This window comes from Suncus etruscus, chromosome 5 (genome assembly GCF_024139225.1).
Source record: "Suncus etruscus isolate mSunEtr1 chromosome 5, mSunEtr1.pri.cur, whole genome shotgun sequence".
NCBI classification, from domain to species: Eukaryota; Metazoa; Chordata; class Mammalia; order Eulipotyphla; family Soricidae; genus Suncus; species Suncus etruscus.
The window spans coordinates 136,443,507-136,465,839 of record NC_064852.1 but is presented as its reverse complement, the minus strand read 5'-3'; the positions used below and the strand labels follow the sequence as shown (position 1 = coordinate 136,465,839).

Genomic DNA, 22,333 nt, shown 5'->3' with positions numbered 1-22,333 from the left:
AGCTAAAAAAGTTAAAGGTTTGGTCTGATAACCAAGATTGAGACCTTTAATTAAAGGAAGATTCAGTAGGAATCAAGCTGGGTTTTCCTCCGACCTTGTCAGATTTTCAGCATATTTTTTTTGTTGAAAGGGATTTTGATGGATTCATTTATATATGTTTTAAAAATTCTAAATATGATAGGAACAAGTAATAAATTTCACCAAATGTATAAAAGTGGGTAGAAATTAAAACATTACGTAATAAGTACAACTCAAAAATCACTTCATCATGCTTAGAATTCTCTAATAACATCAAGGGTAAAATATACTTTAACGAACAGTAGTCATATATATCTTCATAGATAAACATTATATAAACACTTTCACATATAAATATGCTGAAATTAAACTTTATCAATCAATCAAATACTAAGAACATTTCAAAGTAATGTAGCCCAAAATCAGTACTTCAGGAACTCTGGAGACCATGTGGCCTCTGGCAAAACTAAAAAAAAAAATATGAAACAGCCATAACAGTATATATGTGCATATAAGAACATTCAGGTAATTCTAGGGTTTTATCTGTATTTTACTATCTATTTCACCCCAGTTGGTCTCTTATTCCCTATCAAAATTGATCGTTCTTAATCACGATTGCTCAGTTTTTTTAAATGAACTGAAGATTGGTAACTATGCTGCAATGAGCCACTACCAAACCAATTATAGTTAAACAAGAAATGAGCTGTGACACTCTAGATCTATTTGCCTCTGATTTTCTCAATAAATGTACCTCTTATTTGCATAACCTTGGCATTACAATTTAAGCTTAACATACCAGGCCCTCTTCAAGACAAAAAGTTTTAAGTACAACTTGTAAATAATACATTAGGAACGTACTCTGCAAAAAAATAAATAATCACTGTCATATGACAAAGTTACTAGCAAGCAGTCAGTGCTTTATCGAAGATAATTTAGTTCATTCTTAAGACGACTTCTGAAGTGTCATACAGAAAACAAATTCTAGTTTGATGAATTCTTCCATAATACCAACCTGATGTTTCTGCTGCTGCTGCTTACTCGTGTTTCTCATGTATGTGTTATATTTAACTATATCTTGGCTCATATCATCCACTCTGTCCATCAGCAGCTGTAGATTTTTCCCCAAATGATTGCTGAAATATAAAGCAAATATGCTGACATGTCATACTTTAAAGTTATAGCTTTGGCACTGCTGAGTTCTGAGGTATCAAACTGATTTGACATTTGCTAAATGAACAACTGCATGCATATCCCCCCACCAAAACAAGGGCAGAGAGACTCTGAACTTCCTAAGCATTCCATGCAACCCCGTAAGTATAACCACAGAGCTATGAGAAATAGTTTGCTTAAGGTGGGAGCACACAGATGGCAGGGTAAGAATTTCTTAAATACATCTACTCGATATATTTTCTGAACATCAAAGTTCAATGGAAATCCAATGTTCCTGGCCTCTTTTCCTCATCAGAGTTCTCTTCTCTCTCCACAATTTGTTGTCTGGCCCCCACCCCCACCCCACACCAGGGATTAAATCTATGGCCTCACAGAGCAAGGCAAGTGGTTTGACCACTGATCCACATCCAGACATTGCATCTAAACAGCAGTCACAGGGAAGAACCATGCAAACATGGTACACGACTCCTCTCAGTTCAAAAAGAATAGCAGTAGTCTTTATTCCAAAAGCCGGTTAAAGACAAAGAACTCCTTTTCTAGTGTCCTTCTAAAAATCTGTCGCGTTGTCTTTCATACTTCTTTCCTCTTCAGAAACTTTTACTGCAGGTCACTTGCAAAAATCAGCTTATATTCTACTATTGGCTAGTATGATGACCACCACTGTTCATTGGTCTTTCTCTGCAACTACCTCCTACCTTGGTGGAGCTGGTTACTATAAATATATGCTTAAGAACTAATTAGCTGACACACAGTACCCAATCATTCATTTTGAATAATCGTTAAACACCTACTGTGTTTCAGGCTCAGTGTTAGCAAACAGTGGAAAGAACAGTGAATGAAGAACATTAAGGGCTGTTATATTAACTAAGCTAACAACAGGTGGGAGGCAAAGAGAAAGTAGGGATACAGACAGCTCCACCTCAGCTGTGCTAAATCATGACCGAGATGAGTGAGACTAGGTAGGTTAAAAGAGGCCCAGCACTGCTGAAGAATAGTGACAGCTTAGGGAGGTCAAGCATGTATGGTGTTTCCAACTGGGCTCATTCCATAGATAAGCCTCACTCATTTCTCGAACGAGATGTAAACTGAGCAGTGAAAGATTATGGCTACACTGGTCCACACAGCAGGGAGCTGGCCATCTCGAGAAGAGAATACGGGCCAAGCCCCAACCTGCTAAAGCCACACTTGCTGCCTCCATCACCCAAAATCACCATTTCCAAGATGACCCTGCCTCATCACTGACCCTCTATGATTCCCTTCAAAGATTCTGATCTGACCACACATCTGTTGCGCCAGTTTGGGGGCTGATATCACCTTGACCTTTCGAGTGAGTACGGGTATCCTCTTCCCATATCTTCCTTCTTCCGGAGGCCTGGGAGCGGGTTACATGCCCCTAAATGTTGCAGTATCAGTAATAAAACTTTGAATTTCTAGACAACTTCATTTGTTTGAGGCTGTCATCCCTAAAAAACACCCCATTTGTCCATTTTAGAATGGACAGCTAACAACAAGAGCTTACTAAACCTTCTGCCACTGTATTGATACATCATTGGAGATACAATAAGTTTCACAAATGTACTTGCTACTAGTTTTTCTTTTTTTCTTTCTTCTCTTCCATGATTTTTCATTTTTCTTTTTTTCCCCTAAAACCTTGCTCTTTCACTTATCTGGAAACAAATATTATAATCAACTATGACACCAATGTGATATATTTTGTTTAAATTTTTTTTCAAGTTTTTTTAAGTGAAGCTGCAGAGATGGCACATCAGGATAAACAGCGGCTTTGCAGGTGGAGAGCTACTTTAATCCCCAATATTGCATGGTATCCTGAGCATAGCCAGGAGTGGCCAGGAGTGGCCAGGCTGCCCTGAGCACAGAACTGGGAGTAGATTCCCTCAGACCTTCTCCCAAAACAAAACAATGTCTACTGTGTGGGGCTACAAGGACAGGACTGAAGACAAAAAACACTTTAGTAGCTCTGACCCTGGTTAGAATCCCTGGTCCCCAACTACAATCGTGCTTATAATCATGGTGCTTAAATAAAGATTTTATATTAAAAAGAGAGAGAGAGGAGAGAGGAGAGAGAGAGAGAGAGAGAGAGAGAGAGAGAGAGAGAGAGAGAGAGAGAGAGAGAGAGAGAGAAGAGAAGAGAGATACACCTTAAACCAGCGATGGCGAACCTATGGCACATGTGCCAGCTGTGGCACGCAAAGGCCTTGCAGCTAGCACGCGGGAAGGACCCCCCCCCCAAAAAAAAGATATGCGGCACTGCGGGAGGCGAGTGTGTCAGTGTCCACTTTGCAGCTCACCTGGCAACAGGGTCGGAGTAGCCATTGGGAGGACGTGCTGGCACTTTGAGTAAATTCTTGGGTTTTGTGCAGCAGTTTGGGCACTCGGGCTCAAAAAGGTTAGCCATCACTGCCTTAAACCCTCTATTTCCTCCCTAGGCCCCAAAATGAAAACTTTTCAAGTGTGTGGGAAGGTGGGAGAACAATGACGAATGTCCATCAAAGGATGAAAGAGCTGAGATAGTCATACAATAGATTATTACTGTATCATAAGAAAGAACAAAGTCCCAATACATGGTGACACAGAAGCACTATGCTAAGTGGAGTTGGGAGGGTGTGTCTCAGTGGCAGATTATATGCTTTGCCTGTGTGAGACCGAGTGCATGATCCTTAGCATGGTAAAAGATAAATAAATTGAAATAAAAGAAACCGGTAATAACAACAAAAATTAGTGTGAATGAAGACAGATACAAAAGGCCATTTGCTATGTTGTTCAATTTACATGAAATATTAAAATATTCAGAACAGGAAAATTCATTTGGACAAAAATTAATTAGTGACTGCCAGATAACAGAATTATGATGAGTATAGGGTTTTTGTTTTAGTGATGGAAATAATCTGTGATTAACAGCAATGATTGTACAGGATTGTGAATATATTAAAACCCGCTTAATTGTGTTCTTTAAAATGATGAGTTTTCTCAAACATGGGTTACACAGAACTACACAGAAGAGCCCACAGTGTGTTCTCCTTGTTAGAAACAGTGCCACTACAATAGCTGCAGTGAGCATGGAGAGAAGCAAGCACAGCTGAGAGAGGAATATAAGGTGGGTACCCTGTTTCCTGCCTTGAAAATTGCCTGGTTATATCATTTACAAAGATGAGGAGGAAATGAATTGGGACTGGGAATGAAAGACGATCCAGTTCTATAAGTAAACTTTGTACAGGTTCCATCTGTAAGCCAAATTTAAAAATGGGGTGGGTGAGCGCCTTTCCTTCAATATGGAAATAGATAAAAGCTTATGCTATCATGTGGGTGTGGCTTTTATGTAAATACACCTTGAATTTGGGGCTTGAATTTAAGTCTGGATGACCTACATAACCTTGTCAAATGACTCAGTCTAATGATTCAATCTGTCTAGGAATTAAGTTTTTCTTTTATACTAAACTTTTTTTTGGGGGGGGGGGCCCCCACACACGGTGATGCTCAGGAGTTACTCCTGGTTATACGTTCAGAAATTGCCCCTGGCTTGGGGGGTCATATGGGACGCCTGAGGAATCAAACTGAGGTCCGTCCTAGGCTAGCACATGCAAGGCAGACAGATGCCTATGCCCTGTGCCACTGCTCCATCCCCTCTTTTATATTAAGCTTTAATTCTTATTTACTTTTATTCTATTGTAATCTTGTGAATCACATTCAGTTTAAAATATCTCTTCTCTGGAAACCAGATTAACTCTACTTCTGTTTCCTCCTAATTTCTTAACAGTCTGCATTTAATTTGCCTGCAGTTAGTATCTGGACAAAAAAACACAAGGTAAAAGATCCAAATTCATAAATTATACGATTGTGTAACTTTAGGATTGAACTGTAACAATACATTATCTTCTCACATATATTCTTTCTACATACATTCATGAGTATATATCTACTGTGTCATGAGTATATATCTACTGTGTCAGTCACTCTCTTGATTACTAACGATATTCAACTGAAACATTTTAGTTAAAAGAATGGATGTAAATAAACACAAAAGTGGTATAATAGTTGCTATAATAGGCACTCTATGAAAAGACAGTTTGGGAAGATCAGAAGATCTGGACAATATGTTCACCAATTCTGGCACTGAGCATATGACACATCCAGAGAAATACACAGTACTCAGTACACCAAGAGCAAGGAAGAACAAGACCAAGAAAAAAGAATTACAAAACCAAAGTCACAGACACAGACAATAGGTCCGGAGTGGTACCACAGTGGTAGGGCATTTGCCTTGCATGCAGCTGACCCAGGATGGGCGCGGGTTCGATCCCAGTATCCCATATGATCCCCGAGCCAGGAGCAATCCTCTGCTGGGTGTGGCCACAGCCACCACTACCACCCCCCACAAGCCCCACAGACAATAGCTACAATGCAGACTCTTGGAAGGTAGAACTGGATAGATATACATGGATTCCATTCTAAGGACAATGGAGGACCAGCCAAATATTAAGCAAAGGCGTAATATGATCATACAATTTTCATTCAGAGTAAGCTCTACAAGGAAAGGCTAAAAGCAGGAATTTCAGAGACTGTGAAAGTAATCAGGAATAGGGATAATGAGGTCCAAGCCTAAACTAGCCAAATACGTTAAAGTGAGATGTCATTTCCAGGAATGTACATACGAGGAGGAAGAGAGATTCTGAAAACACTAAGATGAAGGGTGAGCAGAAATGGTTTACTGTGGAAAAGGAAGCCAAGAAGACTTGCAGTATGATAGTCTCCCCAAACGAAAAGAATTTCAGGAATAACAGCACTAAATGCTTAAGAATCTAGAGCATTCTGAGATAGAAAGCTAATACAATATTCTATGAGTTGAATGAAAACTGTAATAATATAGAAGGTCAGAATAGTTAGGACAGGTTAGCACAGCGGTTACGGTGCTTGCCTGGCAGGTGGCCAGTCCTGCCCGATCCCATTACCAGGATCAACCCCTGAACAAAGAGCCAGGTGTGGCTCCAAACCCCCCAAAAGAGAATAGTACAAAAAGTTAAGGATATGTGGGAAATAAACAATGACATAAAAAAAATTGACCAAAAAGTTCAGCTATAAGTAAAGAAAAAGAAAGGAGGAAGGGAGGAAGGGAGAGAGGAAGGGCAGGAAGAAAGGGAGGGAGAGGGGAGGGAGGGAAGGAGGGAGGGAGGGAGGGAGGGAGGGAGGGAGGGAGGGAGGGAGGGAGGGAGGGAGGGAGGGAGGGAGGGAGAAGAGGTAATAAGAGCATGAGTGCTTACTAGTTTTATAGCATAAAGGTATGCTTGCTATAATTTTACTTTTGTTTCAGTAGTAAAATAAGTTTACATGACCACTATGACAATAATAGTTGGAAATGATCACTCTGAATAAGAACAGGGAATTGAAAAGAAGTAAAGTGATATGCATGATGCTCTCTCAGCAAACCAGTGGGTCAAGGGAAAGGGAGGGAGAGGGGAAGAGGGGGCAGACTGGGAGTGAGGAAAATGAACACTGGTAAAGGGATGGGTATAGCTACACGGTATGACCAAAACTCAACTATCAACAACTTTTTAACCCTGTATCTCTCAGTAATTTAATTTAAACAAAAAAAAAAGTTGTCATGTCTTTATACTTAGGACTGCTAAGTATTTAAGGGTTAAAAATTATGTCTTCTAAATTCCTTTCAAATGTTTCAGGGTTCCCTCCGAAAAAGTGTAAAATTATGTATAGACATAGAATAAGTACAAAAGTAGCAACTCACACAACTGGTGACTCTAAATAAAACAGATTAATTAGGTGTTTAGTATGTTGTTTTATACCATTTTTCAAAAGTGCTGAACACTGGGAATTATTTTTTTCTATTGAGAAAAGTGAACGAAAAAAAAAAGGTCAATAAAAGGGAAGAACCAAAACATTAAAATAAAGCACAAGAATAAAAATAGAGGGGCCGGGCGGTGGCGCTGGAGGTAAGGTGCCTGCCTTGCCTGCGCTAGCCTAGGACAGACCGCGGTTCGATCCCCCGGCATCCCATATGGTCCCCCAAGAAGCCAGGAGCAACTTCTGAGCGCATAGCCAGGAGTAACCCCTGAGCGTCACAGGGTGTGGCCCAAAAACCAAAAAAAAAAAAAAAAAAAAGAATAAAAATAGAACTACAAATGTCTAAAGAAGGTAGACACCTCCTAAACTCCAGTCAGATCTTACAGAGGCAGAAGGGTAGGGGGTGGAAGTTTGCCTAAAAGAAATATCCATTCTTTCATTTCATCCATCGGGAGATTTGAGGCTTAGAGTTGGTCAAATATAAAAAAAAAAATATATCACAGTTACATGATTGTTAAATAGATCATTTATGCTCTTAAATGGGAAAGGAATTTATTGAAGGTAAAATAGCACCAATTCTATGACTCGGTGACTAGAGGGGTGGAAGAGGGGAGTGGCTGTCACAATTGAGAAAAAGAAAAAGGAACTTAAAAAAAGTTAGTATGAAAGAAAGAGCTTCAAAGGAAGGGCGAATATCCAGACCTAAAACTTTGGAGATGACTGCACTGGTTTTAGCAATGAAAAAAGTCACCTAGGACAAACTTCAAAAAAAACTACCTTCGACATAAAGTTCTATTATTGTTTGTTGGAAGTGTGACTACAGTAATGTGGACTTTAAATATTTCATAACATTTACATTATTAAAAGCTCATCAGAACCATCTAATGAGAATAAATTTTTCAAACATATAACTCAAAAATCTGTAGAAGGGCAAATAAAATTAAGAAAAACACCCAACTACTTCACAAATATCAGTCACAGGAAATCATTATCAAAAGCAATTTTATGGAGGATCTTTTCCGTAGCAGTTCAATGTGAATACTGAAGCAGAATTATTATTAGGAGTTTCAATAATATAGGATTTTTCTATTGCCAAGGAAACAACTGAAAATAGATAACTTAAACAGATGTGAGCTGAGACATACAGTGATATGTCTGTTCTAGCTAAACTATCAATTTTCCCTTATTATCTTTAACGTATAAGATGCCTACCCATTATTTATTTATAGGAAATAAAAACAAATTTATACGAGTAAATACTGAAAGTTTATAGAGAACAATTTCAAAATTAACAAGATGCTATGAAATAATCTTTACTAGATTTTCCAGTTAGTAAAATTAAAATTCAGAAATTTCTGAAATGAGGCCAGAGTGACAGTACAGAAAGTAAGGTGCTTGTTGGATTAAATCGCTGACATCCCATACGGATCCTAAGCCCATCAGGAGTGATTTCTAAATGCAGAGCCAGAAGTAACCCCAGAGCATCTCCAGGTATAACCCAAAGAAAAAAATATAATCTAAAATGAAGGAATATGTAGTATGTTTATAGAGCATAAATAAATGTATCAAGTATAAAAACTAGCACTATACATAGATTACAAAAAAAGGAAAAATAAAGTATTTAAAAAGTTGCTTAAAATGTTTTGATTCTTCTTCTTACAAGCATAATCATAATCTTTTTATGGCAAGTCATTCAATTACCACCATCACTACTAAAGTTAAAAATTAAAATTTGTACAAAGGTCTCCTAAATAGTAGTATCCATATGGGTCCAAGTTAAGTCTATTAAAATAAGCTGCAAGTTTGCTTCATTCTTTTCTCTAAACAGCAACACAAATTTACCTTTTAAATAATTTCACATGAAAAGCAAAGGGCCTTCCTAGTTCACATAAAATATAGAAGATAACCATTAATATTTGTCTAGATCTTAGTTGCCATGGCAAATGGGGAACATTTTCTTGGCTATTATAAATGCTGCTTTGGACAGACATTACAGACCAGCTCACTGGTCTGTATTTGTTTTGTACGCTCAATAAAAGCAGCTTGGGAAAAGGTAAAGACATAAATTATATAAGCAGAAGCTTTCACATAGTACATTTAAAATGATTATTGAACTATATATTTTAATACATCAAATTTTAACCTTTCGTGCTGAAAAGGTTCTTAGCTCAAAGCTTTCAATAAAGACAGGTGTGCTGAGTTGTGTTTCTTAAAGCAGTGAAGAAAAATGTGGCCTTCTAAAAGAGACAAATTAAAGGACTGCTAGAATGCATGTTTGCAGTCAAACAAGACTCTCTTTACTGCCAAACACACCTTACAGCCTGGCTATATCACTTACTGCCCTGCTCTACTTTCCGGCTCCTCCTCTGAAAACTTCCCAAATGCTGTGTGAGACATATACACTAGAAGGCCAGGCCAGTCTTCACAAAGCAGAGAGGAGTTTCCAGCTTGTCTTATATCAAAGAAGTATAGTGGCCAGAGTGATAGTATAACAGGTAGAGAGTTGCCCTGCACATGGCCAACCCAAATTTGGTCCCTGACACCCTATATGGTCCAGTGAGCGCCGAGCACTGGGTATAGCGATTGAGTAAAAGCGATTGAGAGAAGCTCTGTATATGATTCTATCCATAACTCTGGTAAGTGTAATGTGTAGACAAAAGAAATAATAATTGCATTAAGAAAACAAACTTGGTCCGCCCCTCTCCCCTGCCTCTCAGGCCCTCTCAGCCTTCTTTCTCCCCTCCCTGCCCCATCCTAACTCCTGCCTCCGGGCTTCTCTCCATAGTCTCTCCCTAGCCTCCCCCACTCCTTACCCTTGCCTCCCCACCCCTTTCTCCTACCCTTCTCCCTTGCCTCCAGCCTCTGTTCATCTTGACTCTCTCCCCTGCCTCCCCATCCCTCTTCCCTGCAGCCCCACCCTTATCCTTACCCCTTATCTCCCATATCCTTCTCCAACACACACACACACACACACACACACATACACACACACACACAACTTGCTTTGAAATACCTCTGTCAGCATTTTACCAACAAAAGAAATAATTTACCTTAGTAACAAAATAGCTAAAGTAGATGGGCTAAAGAAAATTAAGTCACCAGTGTTTAAGACAGTAAAATCAGTGTCAGATTCAGAAAATTCTAATGTTTGTCCCAAACCACTTATAGAGTCTGTATGTGAGCAAAGGTATTCACCACCAGTAAGAAAAGCATTTTTGTTTTTCTCCCAAGTACTATTAAGTATTAAATACAATGCCATAAGCCTCTAAAGACAATGTACTGTAAAAGAAGCAAAGCGCAAAACCATCCCTACGGGCACTAACCATATCAAAGCAAAAATGATACTGCAAACAGCAATGGATTCTCATCATAAGAGCTATTAATATTCAAACAGTTTTATCACTTGATTAGCTTGTTGGAGCCTTTATTTCCTGAGAGCTTAGCAGAGCCAGATAAGGACTCCATGCTGTTGCGTATGTCTTGGTCACCTCAAAATGGACTTAAAACTATCTTGTCATTTGTTTCACTGGTTTAAGAAAAATAACCTTTTACAAAAAGAGTTTTTTTCACTTACCTGCTAGCAAGACTGAGTAATTCATGTTTATCTGCTACAGCCGACTTCTTCTCCAGCTCCCACATTAGGACATTGATCAAATGTGAATTTTTAATTATAATTGGAACTTCTTCAAACATGTATTCAAAGGTGATGCTTGCCTTTTTCAATCTGTGAAGCATGTTAAAATCACGTTAGTATGGTGGTCAAATAAAGTGTTTAACTATTTTACTCGTTTTCCTTAAACACAGGTCATTTACAGGGTATCTTTGTTTCACAAGCATTCATTAAAAAGGGAAGACAAGGGCCCGGAGAGATAGCACAGCCTTGCAAGCAGCTGATCCAGGACCAAAGGTGGTTGGTTCAAATCCCGGTGTTCCATATGGTCCCCCGTGCCTGCCAGGAGCTATTTCTAAGCAGACAGCCAGGAGTAAAACCTGAACACTGCCGGGTGTGGCCCAAAAACCAAAAAATAAAATAAATAAAAATAAAAAGGAAGACAAACTAGAGTTACAGAATCAAGCAAGCATACGCCATGGGGTCTAAATAATTAAAAACGATAAAATGGAACAATAAGCCTACAGAAGTTAGATTCTTGGTCAAAACTCAAAAAAAAAAAAAAAAAAAAAAACTACTCTTTATAATCAGGTATCTTCAAAACTTCGCTGCTACTAAAATGAAAATATCATAAAAGTTATCCTAGATAATCCACGGCTAAAATATTTCAAATAAACCAAGTAGCTAAAAACAAAAAATATACTAGTTTCTCAAAAGTATGCATTTTAATAGCTTACTAACAAGATTAATGAGTAGAACATTCATAGTATTTTCTGATTTCAAAAATTCAAACACAGCAAGAATGTAACTTTTAATCATTTCGTTAGAACTGCCATACCCATAACAGTTCATAAATTAGCTCTTTTTTAAATTCACTATACCTTAAGTGCTTTAGAAACCAAATGGAAAAATAGTTATGAACAGCCTGTGACAAATAAAGTCAAAGCCACTAATTTTAATTTAAAAAGAATAACTTAAACTCTTATCATTAACAGAAAATAAAAGAATCCTAAATATTTAAAACAAAAATTTCAATGCAAATATTCTAATGCTATTACACAGGATCAGAAAATGACTTTATTGCTTAATTCTCTTGTCACCCATAAAATATCAAATAGGGCACATTCCTTAATGACTCCTTAAAATATTCCCACCCTACCGTCCATCCCTCAGGAACTCAAGGTACAGAAAGTAAGATATAGAGCTGGCAAACATTCGACATAGCACTTACGGTGGCTAATCATTTATGCTATCTCCCTTTATACAGTCACTTATTTCTTTAATCCCATGGGAACTAATAGTAGCCACCCTGTCTGAATTCACCCTTGGCACGAACAAACAAGACATTCAGTGAAGAACAGTTCAATGTGGAAAGAGAAAGATCAAGTGGTCCTCGTCTACACAGAAAACCTTTCCTGCCCACATGCAAAAGCACCATCCTACCACCACAGAGGATTCAATAAACATAAGGGAGCTTCTTTTTTTTTTTTGGGGGGGGGGGGCACACCCAGCGATGCTCAGGGGTTACTCCTGGCTGTCTGCTCAGAAATAGTTCCTGGCAGGCACGGGGGACCATATGGGACACCGGGATTCGAACCAACCACCTTTGGTCCTGGATCGGCTGCTTGCAAGGCAAACGCCGCTGTGGTATCTCTCCGGGCCCATAAAGGAGCTTCTTAAAAGAGAAACATATACAGCAGCTTCCAAACACTTACGCTTCAGGAGAAAAATCCTTCTCTTTGCAAACTTCCATCAGTTTAGGAGTTAGTCTGTAAGCCTTCAACGAGAGAGACCCTTGGGCAGTTTTGATGGGATCTTAAATAAAGGAAAGAAAAACAAATACTAAGAATTTTGTTGCAAGCAATTCTTGAATGACACTGATTCTTCGCACATTCTAGTATCATACAATCTTTGCAAAATGAATCAAAAGAAAGAAGGGGGGAAAAGGACACTATTTGAAGCAGATCCAAACCAGTATGGCAAACAGTAAAGAAGGAGTAGGAACATATTATATTACTTGTAATACAGAATAGTTTCTTTCTTGTAAGTAAAAATAAAATTTAAAATACAGCAATTTTCAAATCTTTCCTCAGTTAAAGCTAGCAACCTTGATGAAAATTAAATGTATAGCATGCTCTACACATCAGACATTTTGATCAGTAGTAGGAATATTCCATAGGAAAGTTCACAACATATATGTATCTAGTTCTGTAGTTAAACTAGGATAAAATTAAGAGCCCTATAGACTAAATTTAGTCGTCCTAATAATCACTGTTCAAACTTTTCTTCAGTTAAAACAGATTCTAAAAAACATAACCACTGAAATCAAAGTGCTATCACAAAAGTGTCTTTTTAGTTTTGGGAAACTAATTTTGTCAAAACTGAACACTCCACAAGGAAGGGAGCTTAGCACTTGCCACATGATAACTGCTCCAGCATGCCAATATTCTCCTAAAACCTGTGTTAACATTCATGTTGTCTGAAACTTAACACAGTGAAACTTTTAGCAATAGGTGATAAAATGAAAACCAAAATAGACTGAAACAAGTGGAAAATTCATCAAGGTCTGATGATGCAATGTTTCCAGCCAATATAAGTACACTTTAACAACTTGTTCTTTACTGTAATCCAATTGTTAACATACTGAAACAATTTTGGGGCAGCTCATAAGATTGATCGTATTCATTAGTATTTTTTCTGACAGATACTCAGGACGTTACATTTACTTCTCAGCTGGAAACTATATGCAAGTCTGCCAGATATGGCAAACTGTGAGTGTTTGGGGAGGAGGGGGAGGCTATAAAGCTGTTAAATTGCCTACAGTTCTGATACAGCACAGAACATCTGGTCTGGAGAGCTTGAGGAAACACCATTAAATAGGCTGAAAAGAAAAAAATCTTTGTGCTCAGAAACAGTCCAGGTTTTGTATGCTGCTGTCAGTGTATTTAAAAAAAAAAAAGAACTTGGCACACTGTGTTGTGATTGGTCAGTCACGTACAGAACCAGACACTCTAGCAATCGGGGTTTGTTAGACATCTGGTCTAGCTCCACCAGCCCCCTGAAATGTGAAATGAAGGAGGGGAGATGGGGGAAGCAGCTACTCCAGCATTCCAAAATGTACACATCAGGGCTCTGATAGCAAGAAAAATAAACAGAAAGAAGGAAACCTTGTCTAGACTTAGCTGCTGCTGAGGCTGCTGCAGAAACAGGGTTGGTATTTACTTGAGAAGGTTTGCCAAGCTGCTATTAGAGGCCAAAGACAGAGAGCCAAAATAGCAGTAATAATAAGAAGGGAAAAAGAAATGGAGGGAGGGATGGGTAAATCAATCAATCAATAAATCACGGAACCTCCCACTAACCATAAATGAGAACGACAGATTCTTCAATAGCATGCTGATAACTGAACTGGGAATCCAACAGTGCCCGGGTAACAAATGAGCCATAGTATGTGGATTGGTACCAGCCCACGTGCAGGTGATCGATGTTTACATGGCGAAGGCTCCGCATCATTTCCATCTGATACTGGACTAAATAGAAAGGAGGGACATAAAAGAAGAACTATTTAATGATACCATCAACACTTCCGAAAACAAATTTTTTTACTTATTAGCTAAAAAGAACAGCTTTCTACATTTTTTCAATGCATTTTACTCACCACCTATGAAGAAAATAAAACAGCTTTCAAATCACTGGGTGTTCTTTTTGTTATCACTAATGAAAACACATTTTGTGAGAAGGAATTAAAAACACAATGATTACAAAAACAAGTAATCCGTTACAAAATGTGGTTTCTACTCTTTTTAAACCTCTAAAAAAATAACAAAGAAAATACTTAAGAAAAGTCAGTGTGATCATTAAACTGGTTAGTTTTCTTAAAGCTTCATTTGAATTAGGAAGTGAGAACAGTGATCAATGTCTTTTTTGATGGCAAGAAGTATGAAGTTAAAACTAGCAAAAGAGCTAGTGGAGAAATGATTAACAACCACAGTATTTAAGTGTGAACAGGATATAGGCTGTAACTGGTTTAAAATATAAAAATTCATTTTCCCCTTCATCTGGTGCCCCCTGCTGCATAAGCTAAATTTAAATGATTTTTTTCTGTGTTCTTTTGTATTAAATAACACACTCTTTTTTTCATTAGGATAGATTTTAATTACTATATATGGGATGAAAGAATTGGATGACTTTTACTTTCGTTAAAACTAATGACTAAATACATAGTATTAACTTAAAGCAATATTATTAGAAAAAGAATGCAAATTAACAATATATCAAATATTTGAAAAACCAATGTAGTCCAATAATGAGTAGCAAATATTTAGAGTATTACAGTCAACATAATATCCCAACTATTTCTATTATACTTGAGTTGAATAAACTCAGAATCTATTTCATTAAAAGCAAACAACCAAACCAAAACATTCTTAATTAGGTTTAAACTGAAGTTCTGTTATTTTCTTGGCTATAGCACTGTGGTTTTCCAAAGCAAACAATACTTTGATCATAAGGTATAGAAAACCTGCTTCCTTAAATGAATATATGGACACTTATTTTTAGACAAAGAAATTATAAATCTATCTGAAAGGTTTCCTTTCTCAATGACACCTGTGACAATTAATTGAAGGGGGAAAATCTTTTAAATAAATTAATATAAAAGGGCCAGGAAAAAGACAGGGATTATCAAGTAATTGCTAGTGCAAAAGTGAGTTTACATAAAAGTTTTGTAAAAATTAGTCCTTTCAAAGCATCTGCAAATGTGCGATTTATCTATAATATAAATTTGCAGTAGCAGAAAAGGAAGAACAATACAGAATCACAACAGCACAGATATTTCTCCTATGGAATATAGTCTTGCTAGTTCTTCTCGAATGGTTTATTTGCCCATCTCCAAAAGAATCTTAAGAGTTCGTTGCAATATCAAATGCTATGACTGATGCTACTCACTGGGCATGCACAGTAGTGAAGATATACGCATTATACACTAAATAAAACAGACTTCCAGCATGCATTAATACTTAAAAAGCACATCGCTGTGAAAAACAACCTTACAAGTCTCCCCTCACAAAGTGTGAACACATAATGGTATTTTCAGAATTCACGAGGGAAAAACGCTTTAAGAATAGTGGCAAACCTCTAAATTCCTTCCTGATCCAGAATCTTACCCACTGCACAGTCCTTCGGATTAGGATAAAAATGAAAACAAGCACTTCTTTCTCAGAGACTCATGGATATGGTGAGATCTGACGCCCTGTTGAGCTGCCATCATTTCTGGGCATCTCTGGGGCTGTCGAGTCAAGAAATGAACTTCTCAATTACTGGAGCTGGGGGGGAGAGTATGTGGGAAAACATCCTGGCTCCTCGTCTGCAGCTTAGAATACCAGGACACAAGATTTTAGATGGCTTTACTAGACATTTTAAAAGTCATAACTTTCCACGTGATCTAAGTGTTACTACAGATGAATATAAAAACATAAGGGTTACAACATGACAAGAGACAAGGAAAGTGCTTTTGAAAACCTACAATGCACTGGAACTGGGACTATTTATTACATTTAAAAAGTGCAAACCTAGTCTCTGTGTAACTCATATAAATTATTTTCATTGAGACTTACTACTTAATTAAAAAAAACTAACTAAAATGAATAATCTCTTGGAGGTATCAGACAAAGAAAGGAAGGATCTGAAAGAACTGAAGGAGAAGCTCTTGAAAAGCAGAAGACTGGGGCACTAATGTGGAAATGGGGCCTTCTGGGGCACAATCCTCATCACCACTATTCATATGAAGTTCCAATAGATGCCCAGGTTAAAAAGATCTCTCTGAGTTAATTAAAAAATATATATGCCAAAGTGATAGCACAATGGTAGGGTGTTTGCCCTGCATGTGGCTACCCTGGAATCCACCCCTGGCATCCCATATAGTCCTGAGCCTGCCAGGAGTGATTTCTGAGCCAGGAGTAACCCCTGAATGCTGCCAGGTGTGGCCCAAAAACCAAACCAAATAAAAAGTATATATAAACCAGGGGGAAAGAGATAACTACAGGGCCCGGAGAGATAGCAGCCGATCCAGGACCAAAGGTGGTTGGTTCGAATCCCGGTGTCCCATATGGTTCCCCCGTGCCTGCCAGGAGCTATTTCTGAGCAGACAGCCAGGAGTAACCTCTGAGCAATACTGGGTGTGGCCACAAAACAAAAAACAACAACAACAACAAAAAAAAAATACACACACACACACACACACACACACACACACAAAAACAAGAGATAACTAGCAGTGAAAAGAAATGCTTCATCTTTCGTATTTTTAGGTCAGTCCTTATTTTAACTCTGGAACAGACATGATACTTGTCCCCCTGTATCCACCTAGGTTGCCTAGCCTTCCAACCCAGCCTCTCACAAAGTGAAGCCCAAACCTAGACAAGCTACCTACAAGCCATGAAGGATCCAAGATGCAGAACAGACTTTCCTATTAAACTATTACACTGCCCTGTGCAAACATCCACGATCCATCAACTGATCCAAGCAATGTATCCAGCTGACACCTGTTTAGCCCTCTGACCTAGGGGAGAGATAAGGAGAAAACTCATAAAATGGTGACATGCAAGTGTATTTTCACAGGAAATCAGGAACAATCATTCCAGACTCAAATCTTCCAGGCAAAGTTCAATGATTTAAACTTTCGGGCTGTGTGCACACATCAGACACAATTTAACCTACACACAGAGGAACCAGGAGAGGGGAGGAGATGCCTTTGGCAGAAGTGACTGTGGCAATGCTGCTGTAGCCCTGGTCCTCCGTTTCAGGAGAGTGGGAGGTGATGTTGCCCCAGTCTAAGCGGGACCTTACTTTTGTGGACAGCACAGAGGGTTGGACCACACCCAACAGTGTTAGGGATCACTCTGGTGAGCTGAGAGACCTATGGGGTACTGGGGGTTGAACTAGCCATATGCAAAAGAAAAATACTACTGTAGTATATATTGCTCTAGCCTCCTGAGCTGTGTTTTATTTAACAGATGGGTAAAAATGATGTAGCCAGGTAGATATAAAATTCATTTTAAGTAGAAAGTGAACTCACATTCTCAGAGTGAACAAAATAACTGCAAAAAGAAAGAAAAAGACACACACACAAACATGCATGCACCCACTCCTTGATATAAAGTGTCCCTATTACAATTTCACAAGGTCAACTAGAGTTAAGAAATGCTTTCTTTCATTTTGTTCTAAAACTCTCAACTTCATAGAAGCTCAAGCAGCTCTTGCAACCTATGATACTTCCAAGGTAATGGCCAAATTATTTCTTGGGTAGATATAAAAAGATGAATAACAAGGGGAAATTTTTGAGGATTATTTTCATTCAATATATGACAATATTCACAGAAGGACTCAGAACTATGTAGCGAAACATTTAGGAAAGAACATTCTTCGCTTGCAAAGCAAATATGCTGTGACTGGGGAAAGCAGTGCAGCAAAAATAAATTTCAAAGACAAATTGGTAATTACTACTAAGCCAAATCAAATTACTAATACAAAAGCTACACTTAGATGCGATGAGGCAGTGCTACACATTTTGGAAGGATTATAGAAATGAACTGAAGTTTTAGAGATCTTTTAAACTCTACAATTGTCTTAATTGGTTAAGCCTCTCCCAAGCAAAGGCAAGCCTGGTTTACAACACAAATAGCTGTTCAAAGTTTGGCACCCGTGTATTTATATTCACTTTTTCCAGATATCCTCCTTGCAAAACAGTCCATTTTAAATTGCCTACAGCTAAAACTGCCTTAACTGAGGCAGTCTGCCCAATAACTATTCCTTTCAAAAAACCAACCACATTTGTTGGGCTTTCTCTTGTTTTATCTCCAAATACAAAAACACTGAAAATAATATGTTGTCTTCTATTTAAACGTTCTATCTGTGGTAACAACTGGCAAACAACCAAGTGCGAGTTGGAGAGTTGAATTCTCCTGAAAAAAATCACTGGGAAGGGCACCAGCTTAGAAGCTTTTCCCCTTCAAGTCTTTATCTCACCCTCCCAAACCCCGCCCTTCTTCTAAATTATCTTTTGTATTGTAATAAAGGTTGTTCTTTTCAAATAATTTCTTATTGGGGAAAAAAAAGGGAAGAAAACCAACTGCCACAGTTGGTTAAGCTGGGATGCACTAAGGAAAAGTTAAAGCTGTAACAGACTCCTAATATTTGAAATCTGCCTGGCAGATAAAGGGAGTAGTGGGGGAAAAGAATATTTTACTCATGTAAAAGCCTTAAAGAGCAGAGCAACTTAATTTAAATTTAGAAAATAAAAGATAATTTAAGGATGTGCTTAGCTGATGACTTAATAATGTGTCAAATAAACCCGATTATTTTAAAGTACAGCATAACGAACTTATATTTTAAAACACAGCTATTACCCAAAAGGGATAAACAGAGCTAATCAGCAAGAAAGAAACCATCATTTATTGAGCACTTATTATGCTGGACATCCTGTTAAAATTTTAGGCCCACAGACATTATCTGATTTTACTCCTCAAAACAATTCTAAGGAGCCAATCACAATGGCTGTAAGCCTTCAAGAAAAGTTGCTGGCCCTGATAAAGTGGTAGGTTCCAGTGGTTTCAGAACCGACATCAAAGCCCAGGCAACCAACCACCTGGGTACATTTTCTCTCTTATTCGGGATATATAATGATTTATAGTTATACACCCATATATACATATATTTTCTCTTCTTCTGGGTACATAATAATTTATAATTATAAATATTTCTAAACCTGTAAGGCACAACAAATAGAACTACACAATTTTTGGGTGTTCAGGAGCCAAGGCATGTCCGATAATGATGTTAACTGATAATTTAGCACTACCTGTAAGATGTAGTGTTATAAATGTTGAGATTTCTTTTTTTATATAATAATTTTTATTTTGACAAAAGTGCATTACATATCTTTTACAATAATATTTTGGGTACATACTGACATTGAATCAGGAGAATTCCCAACACCAAAGTTGTCCTCCCTTCCCTCCCATCCCCCACCCAGTTCCCAGCTCCCAGCTTGCAACCATATCCTTATCCCATATCCATTACCCCCTGGGCTACTAGTATAAGTGGTTCCCTCTGTGTCTAGCTTGTTGTAGACTGGATATCAATTCTGTTGTCGTTGGCTTTGGATTTTGTGTTTAAGTCCAATAATTTTTATTACTACTTAGTGATCATATATTACTGTTTGGTCTTGGTACCCTCCATTACTTTCCCCTCAATTTGTGAGGTGAAACATGATGGTTCAAGTTATGTGGTTCTGTTTGAAGAAAAAATATATAAAATGGGACAAAAATCAAGCAAGCAAAAAATGGGCGAAGTCCTTCTAGAGGCTATAAATATCAATTTGAGAGAAGAAAGAGAAAAAGAAGAGAAACACAACAACACAAAAAGAAAAATCAAACAAAAAATCCAAAAAGCACCACAATAAAGACAACCACCATACAATAACCATAGTCCTGAAATAAAAACAAAACAAAGCACAAAAATGTGGGAAAAAACCCGACAACAAAATAACAAATAGCAAAAACCAAAATAACAAAACCAAAAAAAAAAAAAAAGTATTTTGTGCTGCTGCTTTTTTTTTTTCCTGCACCAGGAGTTTCAAACTCAATTTACCTGGGAGCCGCAGAAGGCAAAGTCGGGGTGATCCTTGAGTGCAAAGTCAGTAGTAAGCCTTGAACATTGGGGTGTGTGACCCAAACAACTAAAACAAAACAAAACAAAAAAGATTCCTCTAGGGCAGGGCCACAAAATGTTGTATGGAGGGCCATTTGCGGCCCTCGGGCATAGGCACAGTAAATATTGGGGAGATTAGAAAGGGGATTCCCTTGGCCTAAGAGATACAGGGTTTCTCCGCCCTTGAAGTATACTGTCATGGGAATAACTACAGACTCCATACATGTTCATTTACTCTTCCCTAGGCCCTTTTGTGGTGCATGGAAACCTTCTGCTCCGTCATGGATGACAAAATCAGACCTCTGTATCTAGAGACCTTGGTATCTGCACAGGTTAAAGGATAGAGGCTAGGATGGAGTCTTTCTTTATGGTTTTTAGAAGTTCTGTTCCATCACTGTTGTTTTAATCAGTCTTCTGTAGTTGCACTGATCCTAGGATGAAGCCTAGCATAATCATTCATTATGTTTTCAGAAAACTTGCTCAGTTGCAGTTGGTCTCAGTCAGACCTCTGGAATTAGAGATCTTGGTTGTTGTACAGATCCTAGACCAAAGCCCAGATCCTAGACTGTTAACTTTTTTTTTTTTGGGGGGGGCGCGCACCTGGCAGTGCTCAGGGGTTACTCAGAAATAGCTCCTGGCCGGCACGGGGGACCATATGGGACGCCGGGATTCGAACCAACCACCTTTGGTCCTGGTTTTTTATAATCATCTTTTTTTTTGGGGGGAGCCACACCCAGCGATGCTCAGGGGTTACTCCTGGCTGTCTGCTCAGAAATAGCTCCTGGCAGGCTCGGGGGACCATATGGGACACCGGGATTCGAACCAACCACCTTGGGTCCTGGATCGGCTGCTTGCAAGGCAAATGCCGCTGTGCTATCTCTCCGGGCCCCCAGATCCTAGACTGAAGCCTAGATTAGGGTCTTTTTTTTTTTTTTGGTCCCAGGATAAATTCTGCCCAGTCATGGTGTCACAGTCAGTCTTCTATCGATAGTGATTTTCGCATTTACACAGCTCAAAAGATGACAAGTCTTCTGATTTCATTTTATCATTAGATGGTGAGGTAAGACAACCGGCTCTTCAATCAAGTTGTTGCCATTTCCTCATTGTTAGGATGTCATATCAAAACTGGCGCATGTTGGTGTCAGAACAGTATTAAGAATGTCCCAGAGTGAGTTTGGTTCCTGGACCTGTTGCAGAGAACTGTGTTGGTTCTATGTCTGAGATCTAGGCTTCGCGGTTGGACGGTCGCTGTCTAATCACCTGGAGTTTAAGTTGGGTCCACAAGACATATGTTCAAGGTGGGAGATGCCCCTGTATTGTAAAATAGTATGAGTTCTTATCCCTTGTAGATAAGAGCTTGTTTCTATACATAAAATTTCCCCTTTTTTAGTATGCCTTTGCAGGAAGAAATGGTGCTATGTTATATTGCTGGTGTATTTGGGGGTGGGAGTGTCAGGCTCCATCATCTCTGTGCCCTGGTTTTGACTTGAGCTATTATCCCAGGCAAGACTTTTTCTTATAAGTTTTTGTACCAAGCAGAACCAAAAGAGGTGAAGTTAAGAGAAGAAAACAGAAACAAGACAAAAAATATATAAATGTATGTATATTTATATATATATATTCACATATATATGAAAAAAAACTTCTTTTAATGTCAAAATAGACAATAATCACCAATGTCATCAAAATCCTAAAACACTGCATTCTACAGAGCTATGTGACACTTAGCTGAGAGGATTTTCTAAGTGCAGGTTCAGCTGACAGAAGGCCGGCACAAACACAGCGAATAACATTAACTAGGAACAACTCTAGGACATGCTCTTGCAGCAAAGCAACAAAGAAGCTAGAGAAAGAGATCCAAGTGATTTTAAAGTCAAGCAAGCAAACAAACCAGCTATTTCCATCCAACAAATCAATAAATGCAACAAACATGATGAGAGAGAACATATGAAAACCTCTCAGGTCTAAGGCTAAGTGTTAACCTATATAGGGACTTTAAGAAAATAATCATGGATC

General features: G+C 38.4%; 1 protein-coding gene across 1 annotated transcript in view; it reads right to left on the bottom strand.

The window, feature by feature from the left end:
• The window catches only part of EIF3H (eukaryotic translation initiation factor 3 subunit H), a 91,433-nt gene that overhangs the window by 3,102 nt on the left and 65,998 nt on the right, over positions 1 to 22,333 (bottom strand). The window contains exons 3-6 of the mRNA XM_049773549.1: positions 13,972 to 14,139; positions 12,328 to 12,427; positions 10,577 to 10,726; positions 1,031 to 1,151 (exon numbers count right to left, since the gene is read on the bottom strand). Coding sequence (XP_049629506.1) covers positions 1,031 to 1,151; positions 10,577 to 10,726; positions 12,328 to 12,427; positions 13,972 to 14,139 — 539 coding nt within the window. The remainder of the gene's footprint in view (positions 1 to 1,030; positions 1,152 to 10,576; positions 10,727 to 12,327; positions 12,428 to 13,971; positions 14,140 to 22,333) is intronic.